The sequence below is a fragment of the Poeciliopsis prolifica genome, unplaced genomic scaffold, assembly GCF_027474105.1.
Source record: "Poeciliopsis prolifica strain line A6 unplaced genomic scaffold, Auburn_PproV2 SCAFFOLD029, whole genome shotgun sequence".
NCBI lineage: Eukaryota > Metazoa > Chordata > Actinopteri > Cyprinodontiformes > Poeciliidae > Poeciliopsis > Poeciliopsis prolifica.
In genome coordinates this window covers 1,523,141-1,535,018 of record NW_026562404.1, presented here as the reverse complement: position 1 = coordinate 1,535,018, position 11,878 = coordinate 1,523,141, and the positions used below count along the sequence as shown (strand labels likewise).

General features: G+C 37.6%; 1 protein-coding gene across 2 annotated transcripts; it reads left to right on the top strand.

The window, feature by feature from the left end:
* The first annotated feature begins 1,902 nt into the window (after positions 1 to 1,902).
* prdm2a (PR domain containing 2, with ZNF domain a) lies at positions 1,903 to 10,373 on the top strand. Of its 2 annotated transcripts, none has more exons than XM_055049783.1 (4): positions 1,903 to 1,994; positions 3,174 to 3,239; positions 4,143 to 8,093; positions 8,537 to 10,373. In XM_055049783.1, exon 3 carries the CDS (start codon positions 4,213 to 4,215, stop codon positions 8,074 to 8,076), a length of 3,864 nt encoding a protein of 1,287 aa, XP_054905758.1. In that variant the 5' UTR covers positions 1,903 to 1,994; positions 3,174 to 3,239; positions 4,143 to 4,212; the 3' UTR covers positions 8,077 to 8,093; positions 8,537 to 10,373. The 2 variants fall into 2 exon arrangements, with proteins under 2 accessions (XP_054905758.1, XP_054905759.1); XM_055049784.1 differs by lacking the exon at positions 1,903 to 1,994 and adding an exon at positions 2,005 to 2,232.
* Positions 10,374 to 11,878: the final 1,505 nt, after the last annotated feature.

Here is an 11,878-nt window from a genome sequence, read left to right as displayed (position 1 = left end):
AAGAATGATTTGATTTTTGCACAACACAGAGAACCAGTTTCAATCTGCTGACTAAAGTTTCCCAGCTGCAGTTGCCATCAGCTGTGAAAGACACACCAGAACTTTTGGCAAGTCCACAACAACTTAGAGCATGTTATAAATAAACACAATCGTAACCAAACTTCCATTGGAAAAAAAAAATATATATCGAACGCTTATTCAATTACTTTTTCTTCACGTTGTGCTGTTTCAGCAAGTTAGCTGCAGGGTTCAGAATGCTGATTCTAAAATACAGAGAAGGAAAAAGTAAGGCTTAGCAGGGTGGGTTAAGCCTGTTATTTATGATCTTTCATTATGGCCTGCAGAGGCCTGGCATGTGGTGTCACAGTGAAACACCACTCAACCCACATGCAACGTAACAAGAGAGACATGCCATGCATGTGCCATAAGAACACCACCCATGTGCACCACAATGTCACAGATGTACAAAGAACTCCTACAGGTTGGAAATAATGCCATGGGAAGCCAAATACTTAGCTTTGTGTCAGTGTAGGTGTGAGGTTGATATGAATCCAGTTGTGGGGATTCAATTGACAATTGTTAAGAAAAACAGAGAGGAGACCACATACTAGTGCCCGTTATTAATCTTCAGCCCATCACACAATGTGTCTTCTGTTTTCTGAACAGCTGTGAGACAGAAATGACAGAGATGATTGATAGATAGGAATGTGGCTCTTATCCAACAGTGATATAAACATTTGAATATTTAACCAAAAGTTTAAAGAAAAACAATGTTTTTTTTTTTTTTTTTCAATTGAAACACTATCTGTGTGATTAATTTCACTTATACTAAATTGCTTCTCAACTCACTGAATGGGTTTGTATACATCTTTTTATATGGTTTTTAAACTATTTTGTTTTTCACAGATTTTTATTTTTATTTTGTTTGAAAACGAGCTATATAAGTTGATGAATATTTCTTTTGTTTACAGTCTGCAGCTTAATCCCTCTCACTTTGACATGTAATCGCTTGAAATGGTCATAAATAAAGCATAGTTCAATTTAATACAAATAAATGAATCAAACTGTGTGTTCGTGCACAGATATTTTGTAACCTCTCTACCTGAATATGCATTGATTACACTTCCAATGTAATCACTGTATATAATGCGCACATACGTATTACTGTGAGAAACCAACAAATTACTGCGCATTCAAAAATAATCCTTAATGTGGAAATTTGTAAATGTTACAAACATTCACACTCTGAGGTGTGCTCTAGTTTAATCCTGTATTGAAACAAAGTCTTTTAATTTCGCCCCCTCTCCTGGTCAAGATAACACACTGCAATGGCAAGGAGTATAGTGAAATGTTTTATGGTCATTTCTTTAACCCATTATCCAGCTTTGTCAAGTCCTGAATAATAATTCTAATATTCAGACGGCATAAAAAAATCTAATGAAATAATGTCAAATCACAAAAAATCCTAATTTAATCGTTGAGTTTAACTTTTTATTGTGACACTTTTTTTCCCGGATTTTTAGACAAAATATCTCTTACTTTCACCGTGTAATCCAAACAAATTGTATGAATATTTTTCAACTGTAAAATGAGCATTTATAGTTTTAGAACTCGTAAAAAGTTAATAAAGAAAGATCTCATCTTTACACAAGTATTCAAATTTGCTTGCCGATCCAGGTTTCCATATTCAAAAACATTCTGTGTTGGTATTACTGATTTTAATTCTGTAATAATAAAATGATTATATTCACACACCACAATAATAGTTTAGTTCAGCTTAGGTGTATTTATATTTATTTGCAAGAACAGTCTTTTTGTCCTTTTAAAAACTCAACCTTAAGAAGCCTCTCGCTGATTGGTTACATTTTGACATCCTAATTCTCTGTCCAATCAGAACGCCGGAATATTGTTGATAGAGGAAAGTGGAAAAACAGCTGTCTACAAGGTGCACAACAGGATTGTTTCAAACCTTTCTGGAACTTTGGAAGCAACGTGTATGTTTAAATGCCTTCTTTTTCTTTCCAAATCTTATTCACCAAGCTGTACTAGAGGCAGCCGCGGTTAACATTTGGTTTTAATTCCTGGCAAATGCTAACAAGCTAGCAGTAGCATTGTAGCTATCGGTAGATGCGTGCACAGCGGTCGATAACAACTCCCTTTTTTTTAAATGGTGTATGAGGCTTTGTTCGAAGACGCCAGTTTAGCAATTTCGTAGTGTCCGCATTCTGCTCGGTAAGTAGTTAAAAGCTTGCGTTCGTGAATCCAGTTGACCTTAAATTAAGAGGAGCTAGCCAGAGCAAATGTGACGACGTGTTATGTGAGCTGTTAGCAATGGAGCAAGGACGGGGGAGCGTCACCGAACCAGGGGAGGCGCACCTCGTCGCCCGTCTGCCTTTAACTTATAAAAATACAACTGCTGTTATTTATCGGCGTGTGCGCAACAGTGGTAAAAAATAAAAAATAAAATAGTTGTAGCCTACAGTAATCAAAATAGAAACCGAATATTTTAAAATAGCTTCCACTAATTCATTACTGTAGGCCCTTGAATGATATAGATTCTGCTAATATATTTAATACTTGTGCAAGATTTCACCGGATTATTGTGCTGTAAATATAACGGGAATGTACATCTATTTTTTTTAAAAAAAGTCTTTGTTTACATGTCGTTATGCGTCTTTTTGTACTTTAACGCTGCATTGTGTGCATAATTATGCGAAATGCACATTTTAAGACGTATGTTTTTGGAAATGCGTGTTTCCATTTAGTGACACGGTTACATTTATGCTTTTTACGTATTTAAGTTGACATTTGTTTTCCAAACTAGATTCATGGGAGAACAAATAAGACATGACGGGCCTGCCATTTTGTCGTAGAACATAAGGTTTATGTCAAAATCCACCGCCCTATTGTTAACTGTATATTTTGCTAGCATTTTATAACTATTGAAGTAAAAGACATTTGAATAATGTTTAAGAATATCTAAGTGGTATTCTGAAGGGGATTTTCTGTTCTGTTATCCTATAATGTGTTTTATTTTTTCTGTTCCTGTCTGTTAGGATGAACTACTACTTGTATCGTTTGCTTTCACCCCATTGATAATTATTATTACATTGTGCTTCTTTTTGTTTTTGCAAACAGTAATGATCAATTTCTTTCTGTTTTTCTCCCAACAGAAAAACCTCAGCAAAAAATCTGCATAAACCTCCACAAACACCCATTTTAAACTTGCTGTTAAAATGGTAAGCCAGTCTAGATATTTAAATTAACATGACCAACTTTCAAAGAAACATCTGTAAATAAGAAATGTAGTTCTGTAAAAGGTATTGCTGTTCCATTACATTTAAATGTTAAAGATATTAAACTAATTTTAATACACAATGTAAATACTGTTAATACAAAACTGAAGAACATGTTGATGACAGTTGTTGCTACTTGTAGCTTTGTTTTGTATTTTATTTTATTTTATTTTTTTTTTACCTAATCTTGGTTGATTTAGTTAGCTTTTTGAGTATTTAATTTGTTTTTGTGATGTGATATTTACAAAGGAAAGTTTTAAGGGGGGCATAGTTTTTCCACAGCATTTTTTATCCAATACTGTATCAGTTTAGACACATTTTGTTTTGGATTAACATTTTTATATTTTCCCAGAATTGTATGATGCATTTGTGTTGTAACTTAACACTTGTTTTTTTGTTTTTTTTGCATGCATTTAAAACAATTTTTCTATTACAGCAAGTGTTAACAGTTGAAGTATATTATTAGGTCTCCCATGTCTTGTTTATGTTTATCTCAATCAGCTTTTTATTCCCTCTATATATTAATTTTCCCATTGGAATTAATACATATGATGCATATTGCTTAAATCTGGTTTATGTTTAGTGCAAGGCTGTTTTCTTGTTAACCATGTTGCACTTATGATTGGTTGTGTTACTAAAGGGTCCATTCAGCTTTTTAGGATTGATCTTGTGAAAAGGTCGATGATGATTAGATTCACAAATGACACTGGCCAGCTAATATTTCCTACTGCTAATACTTCTCGTAGTTTTCTCTCTTTTCTATTTTGCTAAAGTTGATTTAATACAACCCTTCAATGATCTGTATCACACTTCTGAATTCTAGTATTTTTTTTATCATCTTAATAGGTATGACTGCTGCCACTATCCTGTGTGGAAAAACATCCATCAGACATCAATATACATATGCTAAGTGAGGATGGAAGACTCTTCCCACTTATACATCTCTGAACATGGAGACCGGGAGGACACACAAGAACAACTAGATATCAGCTGGGAGCACTTATACTCTCACAAGCTCCCCGTCAAAGATACAGATAAAAAAGCTTTTGTGTGCCAGCACTGTAACAGATGTTTTACCTGCAAACAAGGCTTGGAACGACACATGCATGTTCATCATCCTTGCAAATCTCCAGAGCAGATATCCACAAATATGAACAGACAGCATCAGCAGGGCAGGATCCCTGATAACCAACTGGATCCTACAGTGAAGGAAAATGCTAAGCTGACACCAGAAGAAATACCTCAAGCTCTACTAAGTGAATCATTTCAACAACAGACACAGGCTATGAAAAGTATTTCCACTCCTGTTTTGGAAAATAATGGAGAACAAGGAGAGCAATATATGCTAGATGTGTCTAGTAATATTTCCGAGAATCTTAGCTTTTACATTGATGGAAAGATACTATCAACAAGTACAATAAATAACTGTGAAATGGAAATCTGCTCTGGGTCCTCAACTTTAGTTGGAATGGACACCCTAATTTTGGGCCCCGCCCAGATTAGCCAAGTTTTAAACACTGATACAGAAGCACCTGGTCAACAACAATCCAAAAGAAGAACTGCCACACCACCTCTCTTACCACAGATTAAAACTGAACTGCAGTCTGAGGTGATCATGTCTTCATCCTCATCATCTCTTCTGTCGTCATTGATTGAGAATCTGTTCCCTCAGAATACAGAATCAGAGATTGTTCAGGAGGAACGCACTGTGTTCCTGTCTCCAAAACTTAAGCAGCTTCTTGAGAAACAGGAGGGTTTTAAACCTACAGTTGCCCTCATCACTGATGGACAGAAGTCTTCATCACCTGTCTCACTCACTGTCCTACCTTCTGGGACTGGAAAGTTTAGGAGAAGAACTGGCTCTCCCACTGGGTCTTCACAGCAAAATCTTGCGGCAAATGAAGAAACGGGAGAGCCAGATCCGTTAGATTTGGGTGACGGAAGTAAAAGACAGATTGATGCTCAGAGTAACTCACCTGTCCAACAAACAGGAAATGACAATAATGATGCAATTCAATCTGTAGCTGTGCCAGAAGGGAGTCCTGTTTTGTCTGAGAGTTGGGCCCCAGCGACTGGTGGTAATCCATGTAACCAGCAACCCCTGGATCTTTCTAATACAGTCAAAAGAAATGAAGATGAAGCATCAGCTGATGCTGCGCTAGATTTGAGTTTACAAAGAAAGAGCCCTGGTGAATCTGACCCTATGTTTAAGGGTTCAAATTCAAATGTGGCGGAAAGGATCTTAATAAGTAGTGAGGAGCAAATGATTAGCCATGTGAATCCTGAAACACCTGTAGTTACAGACTTGACACTTGTAACAGGGTCAGATGTTGTGAACCCACTGGAGCATGTTGCTGAGGGACTTGTTTATGGACTAACCTTAACCCCAAATTCTCTGACTCGATCACCTGCGTCGCTTACTCCTCTTGCCTTGGAAACATCTCCCCAGTGCGCCATAGCATTTGCTTCTCCAGTCACTCACACTGTACTCCCTGCTGCTCCCTCGTTGATCACAGTTTTGGCTCCACCGGCGTCTCTTTCCAACCCCTCAAACCAACCAATCCAGGTACTTGCCCCAAACATATCTCCAGAACCCTTAGTGATTTGCACAGAGAATTCATTAAATTCGTCACAGTGTGATTTAACTACTGCATTTGCCTCCGCCAACTCTGCAAACATTGTCACTTTCTCCCAGCCACTTGACCCAACCCTGAATCTACCTAGCCACGTCTTTCTCACTGATCAGATTGCACTCAACTCACCAATGGTTGAACCTGCTCCTGTGTCAGAAGTGTCGTTCCCACCTACTGTAACCTTAAATGATTCCCTGCTCAAATTAGCCAGCAACACCGTCTTGATAGAGTGTACCATAGCTCTTGAAGCTCCAGGAAGTATTGTACCAGCTGCAGTAACTTTACAAGATACAGCTGAGCCTCTAGCACCCACTCAGATGGTCATCAATCAATTAGAACAACAGATCACATCTTTACCTGACCCTCAACCTGTGGACCCTCCTGTTCTGGTGTCTGCCATCCCAGAATCTGTAACCCTGTCATCTAACACCCCAGTGATGTCTGATTCTCCTCCTGTGGGAGACTCAAAACCTCATCTAGGACTTGTTAGTGTGGAGCTTTCCACAAAAAAAGTTGAGGAAGTATCTGAGGGGTCTGTTTCTATGTCTGAAACCACGTCTCCTGCCCCTCCTCCCGACAAAACTGAGGAAGAACCCTCAAATGAGACAGCAGTTGATGCAGAGGAGCAGACTTTCACCAAGAATTTCATCTGCAATGTGTGTGAAAGGCTCTTTCACTCAATGAAAGAACTTGGCCATCATGTGTCTGACCATGCAGATGAATGGCCCTACAAATGTGAGTTCTGCGTGCTGCTGTTTGGGAAGCCATCCGCTCTACTCGACCATCGAACGAGTCTTCACGGCGTCGGAAAGACCTACGTTTGCAGCGCATGTACAAAAGAATTTGTCTACCTTTGCAATCTGAAGCAGCATCAAAATGAACTGCATCCAGGCCAGCAGTGCTCATACACTGAAGAAGAAAAGGGTAAACTGAGACCTCAGAACTACAACAACACAAATAAAATCAATACAGATCCTTCAGTCACAAAGTCACCAGAGGAATCAAAAAAATCTGTCAAAAAGGAAGAAGGTGATGTTGACATGACTGCTGATGAGCTCTTTACAACAATTAAGATCATGACTTCAGATGGAGATAAGATCAAAGGGCCTGATGTTCGTCTTGGCATAAACCAGCATTATCCCAGCTTTAAGCCGCCTCCCTTTCCTTACCATAACAGATCCCCTGCAGGGTCACTTGCTTCAGCTACAAACTTCACCACCCATAACATCCCACAAACCTTTAGTACAGCTATTCGGTGCACCAAATGTGGGAAAAGCTTTGACAACATGCCAGAGCTGCACAAGCACATCTTGGCATGTGCAAATGCAAGCGATAAGAAGCGATACACGCCTAGAAAAAATCCTGTCCCCTTACGCCACTTTGCAAAAACCCAGAATGGAGTTTTGTCTACGACAAACTCTGCTAATGGACTAAATACTTCAGTCAGAGTCAGTCAGGGAAACCGATCCAAACCAAATCAAGAGCCACCAGTCAAGATCAAAATACTTAATAAAAGGAAGAAGAAGTTTGTCCAGAGGATTATGCCACATAGAAACAAGTCAATTTCTTCAGCAAACAAACTGTCACCTGCACAGGTAGAAATCTTTGTCTGCCCTCACTGCAACAGAGAGTTCACAATGCGCCGCAGCAGAACCAAACACATGGCCGTCTGCCCCAAAAAGCCCAAAGAGATGAAAAAAAGGAAAGAGGGAGGAATTTCTCTCACAAAAGAGAACAACGAACACTCGCATCGAGGAGTTTCCCATTTAAAAGAGAAACTGCAATCCCCGCCTCGGCATAACACAAGACTCCAGACATCTGGCTCTACAAAGAGACCTGCCATTCTCCCAGTGCAAACCGTCTTCTCAAGCAAACGAAGTAAAATCATCATTAAGGAGAGCATACAGCCCAAACAAGAGACGCCCACGCTGGCAGAAGTTCCCATTCGTACTTTCAACCCGTCTCTGCGGCAATACAGCAGAGTGCAGCACAGCATCAAAGGGATTCCCATTAAAATCACTATTGTAAAGCCTCCGCAGAGTGTCCCGCTGACAGATGAATCTGCTGCTGCTCAGACTGAAGAAGTTGCATCTGGAGCCATTAAATGCTGCACCGTGCAGAAAACCTCAGCTCGAGAACATGAGTAATCCTCTAGGATATGCAGGTAAATACATTTGTACCAATAGTATTATTGATATAGAAAAGTGTAGGGTTGATTTTGGGTCTGGTGATCCATTTCTGTTAATCAGTTTTCTCAAAATTTTGAGATAATGTTTGCTTTTAGCTAATTCCACGTGGTTACATTTGTGATGGTAGAACAAACAAGGCCTTTTTCTGGTCTGACTCCCAAATAAGCACAGAGGAACCAGTAGTTGTAATCTTGTAGACAAGATGTTTCTCTTTGCTGGTGTTTTCTGGCTGTGGAATTTCTGTCTTTTATTTATTTATTTTTTTTGGCATTTACCATTCTCTATGTGTCTTTGGCTGCATTTTTTTACTGTATTTTTCTCAGGGGTAAAGCTATGTGAAGAGCAATGTACATAAAGCCTGATGATTTGTTATGTTTTCCATTCATAACTTTAATTCTGTATTCTGTTGTTGTTTCAGGACTCCACTGTATGAAACACTCTCCGTTATCCTGCAGGGAGAAGTACTGGTAATCACACTGGAAACCCAGTAGACTTGTAGACTGCATTATACTGTACAATAAATGACCGATTACAGAACGAATAAAACAGGCCCGTAATATGAACTTGACAGAATGTGTGAATGCTATTTTAGTAGCTTGAGATTTTGAGGAAAACAGAATTCTTCATTGCATAAGCTTGTTGTGTCGATAGCTTGGAGTTGCACTTGAAGTTAATCTAGCTGCTTCATGCTACAAATTGGAAAAGGAAGTAGGATGAACTGAGCTCCTCGCATTTCCTTTTTGATGGGCGTTTTAGAGAGCATGGCAGGTGGCAATCATTTCTGGCATGCATTTGCACTTTTTCTTCTTGGTACTCGGTTGCCTTTTGGTTTCAATTCTTACTGCATGCTGTCTGTGAGCTTCTGCTCTCGCTACACAGATTTAAGATGGATTATGTTCAATACTGAATCTGATCATGAAGCTTTTCTCTAAGGGCAAAGGTCAGCAATCTGAGTAAAGAGAAGGCATGTCTACTGTTCAGAAATTGTACATTTGGAGATTTTTTTTTCTGAAGTTACAAAAAACCTGAATTTTAAACAGTAGCACAATATAATGTAATCTTGGCCTGAACCTCATATCTTAAGTCCTATGTTTTGTAATCATTAATTTTTAGAATGACAGTTGGTATAGTGGGTTTTCCATAATTGCTGTGAATGTAATATTTACTGAAATTAATGCTAAAGGCATTTTTTTGACACCCAGCTGCTACTAAATGAGTTTGAGTAGAATGCTCTTGTGTGCCATGAAATTTATTTCAAATAGTAAAATACAGCATGACACCAGTGAAAGCGTATCATCTTTCAGTGTTTCTCAGATGAAGAATTTATTTAACTGCTTTAGTAAATTATGAACTGTTGTCTTATTGAAATTTACTTTCACATCTGAGCTACGTGTCAGTCTTTTTCAGAGGGTATCAACATCATTTAAGTTAAGTGCGATAATGCATATTTTCTCATGTATTTACAGTTTGATGGAAACACATTGTCTACAACTGAGAAATCTTGCCAGTTGATGCATTTGGACCGCAAACCCAAATAGAAGAACTGTTTCTATTATGTGAAGTTAGTGAAGTTCTTTGACTGAACCAATCCCAATATTTGGCATCTGTGCATTTTCATCTGACTTATCTCTTCTTTATGCTTTGTTTTGCACATCTTCCCACAAATACTTATCAAACATTTGTTTTGTGGTGTTTTATTATCCCTACAGTGATTGAAAAATGTAATATTGTTTGTTTTTCATCTGGAACACACAAGCACTTCGCTTTTGTTCGTACTTTCAAAAATTGTTTTTGGCTAGGAGATGATATTCTTGTGGGATATAAAAAGATTTGTTGCACAGTGTCCTAAATCAAATAGTATTTGTTTTATGTAAGATTTTGTTTCTTATATCAACTAAAAGTTTGGAAAAATAACTGCTATACAGGGTAATCATTTTGTTTGTGATTTAAATATTAATTTGTAATCTGAAACTTGATAAAGTCTCTGTATCTATTAATGTTTTTTTTTTTCTTTTTTCTTGGCCTTTCCAGCCGAAGCTAGTTTTGACTGAAACCTTTTGGATGTACAGAATAGATTGGGAGACAGATGCTGAACTGTGAAAAGTGCTTGTAGCATTTTAAAAATGTAAATTGACTCATGTATATTTATTAATAACTTAAAATCATGTTCTTGAATAATTCCTGTTTGATTTGCACTAAAGGTTTTTTTTTTTTTTTCCAAGCAAGTGTTAAAAATAAATTGAGCGTCAACTGAATATGAGTTGATGTGATTCTCTGTTTAGAAAAAGTTTTTTTTTTTTATGTGGATTACCATCTAATTCAGCTGGGTTCAAAATAGTGTGACATATAACCAAAAGTCAAAATGTACAAGCTACTGATTCTGATTAAATCTTTCATTGAAATTATTGTGTTCAAAATTATATTATTTAGCCGTAGAAATCATTGATGGTGGAAAAAAATACATTATTTAAAGACAAAGACTCAAAAGAATATAGTCCATCTGTCTGTAATTTGAGAGTAAAATGGGTAGTTACTAACAATATTTAGAAGAAAAATGAACATTTGTTGGAGTGGTGAACCTAATCGAAGATGTACAAATATAAATTTCAAAAGCTCTAAAATAAGAAGCAAAAGAGAATGATGTGGAAGAAAACAGGAGATTTAAAAAAAAAGTGCATCCTGCATGTTGTGATTATCTTCCCATTTTAACACAGCTGAATCAAATCATGGTTCATTAGCAGGCCTGAGCAAGACATTGGCATGCTGAGTTGGTGGTTATGCTGCTTCCCAATTGCCAACTTCCCAGTAGGAAAAATCAACTGGAACTCTTTCTGAACTCAGATTTCCCACTGGGAGCAACCCTGGCTACCCCCGGTTAAGACTAAATGTCCACTTTGTGTTTCAATTTTGCCTAGCATTTAGTGGAAACATTTTTTATTTTACAAGACACGCATTGCATGTAGCGCCTACAACTCTGCACTGAACAAACCAGAAATGGTGTCTGCTTGTGGAAAATAAAGCTTAAAATGATCTTTGTATCATGTACAATAAACAATGTCTACGGGCGCCGCCATGTTGAAATTAAATCTTAATTGAAACACCGTTACCTCGGGTAATCTGACTTCCGAGGTAACTGGAACACAGCATGACTACCAAAGAGAGAACTAAAACATGCAGAAAACTGACCCTTGAGGACTTTGGACGTCCAGGTATTAGGATTTCAATTGATTTCACTTATCAGGTTTTTGCTGAACTGCAATGAGGTGTGTCAAAATTGGGAAAACATCCACATGCAAGACATTGTGCCTTGGGGAACAGGGTCGGTGAACACGGACTGAAGACACTTTCATGAAGCCAAATTATTGGGAAGTGATGGCCAACAAAGTTTAACATTTAGAAAAAATACCCCCAAAACATTTGAGTTGAATGTTTGAAACAAACCTTTTGAAAAATGAACAGCCATTCTTCCCATGTAGTAATTACAGATAATGTGAATGTTTAATGTTTTGCTTAAGGTTAGAATTTCCTGTGTCCTCATTGCATTTTCATATACTGAAAAATAAAACAATGTTTTGAATCATACTCACTCTTTAGAAAGATAACTATTGTTAGCGGTATATTTCAACAAAGTACATAAAGGCCAGGTGGGGGCACTGTTTCCTTACACTCTTTTTCCAGTGATAAATAGAAAGACGATATGGTAAGGTACCACTGCTTCTTCACTTAATGCTGGTGTTTGATAAAAGACAAAACAATGGAA

Excerpts from the sequence above, each read along its gene's own strand:
- prdm2a (XM_055049783.1), top strand. The coding sequence starts at position 4,213 with ATGGAAGACTCTTCCCACTTATACATCTCTGAACATGGAGACCGGGAG.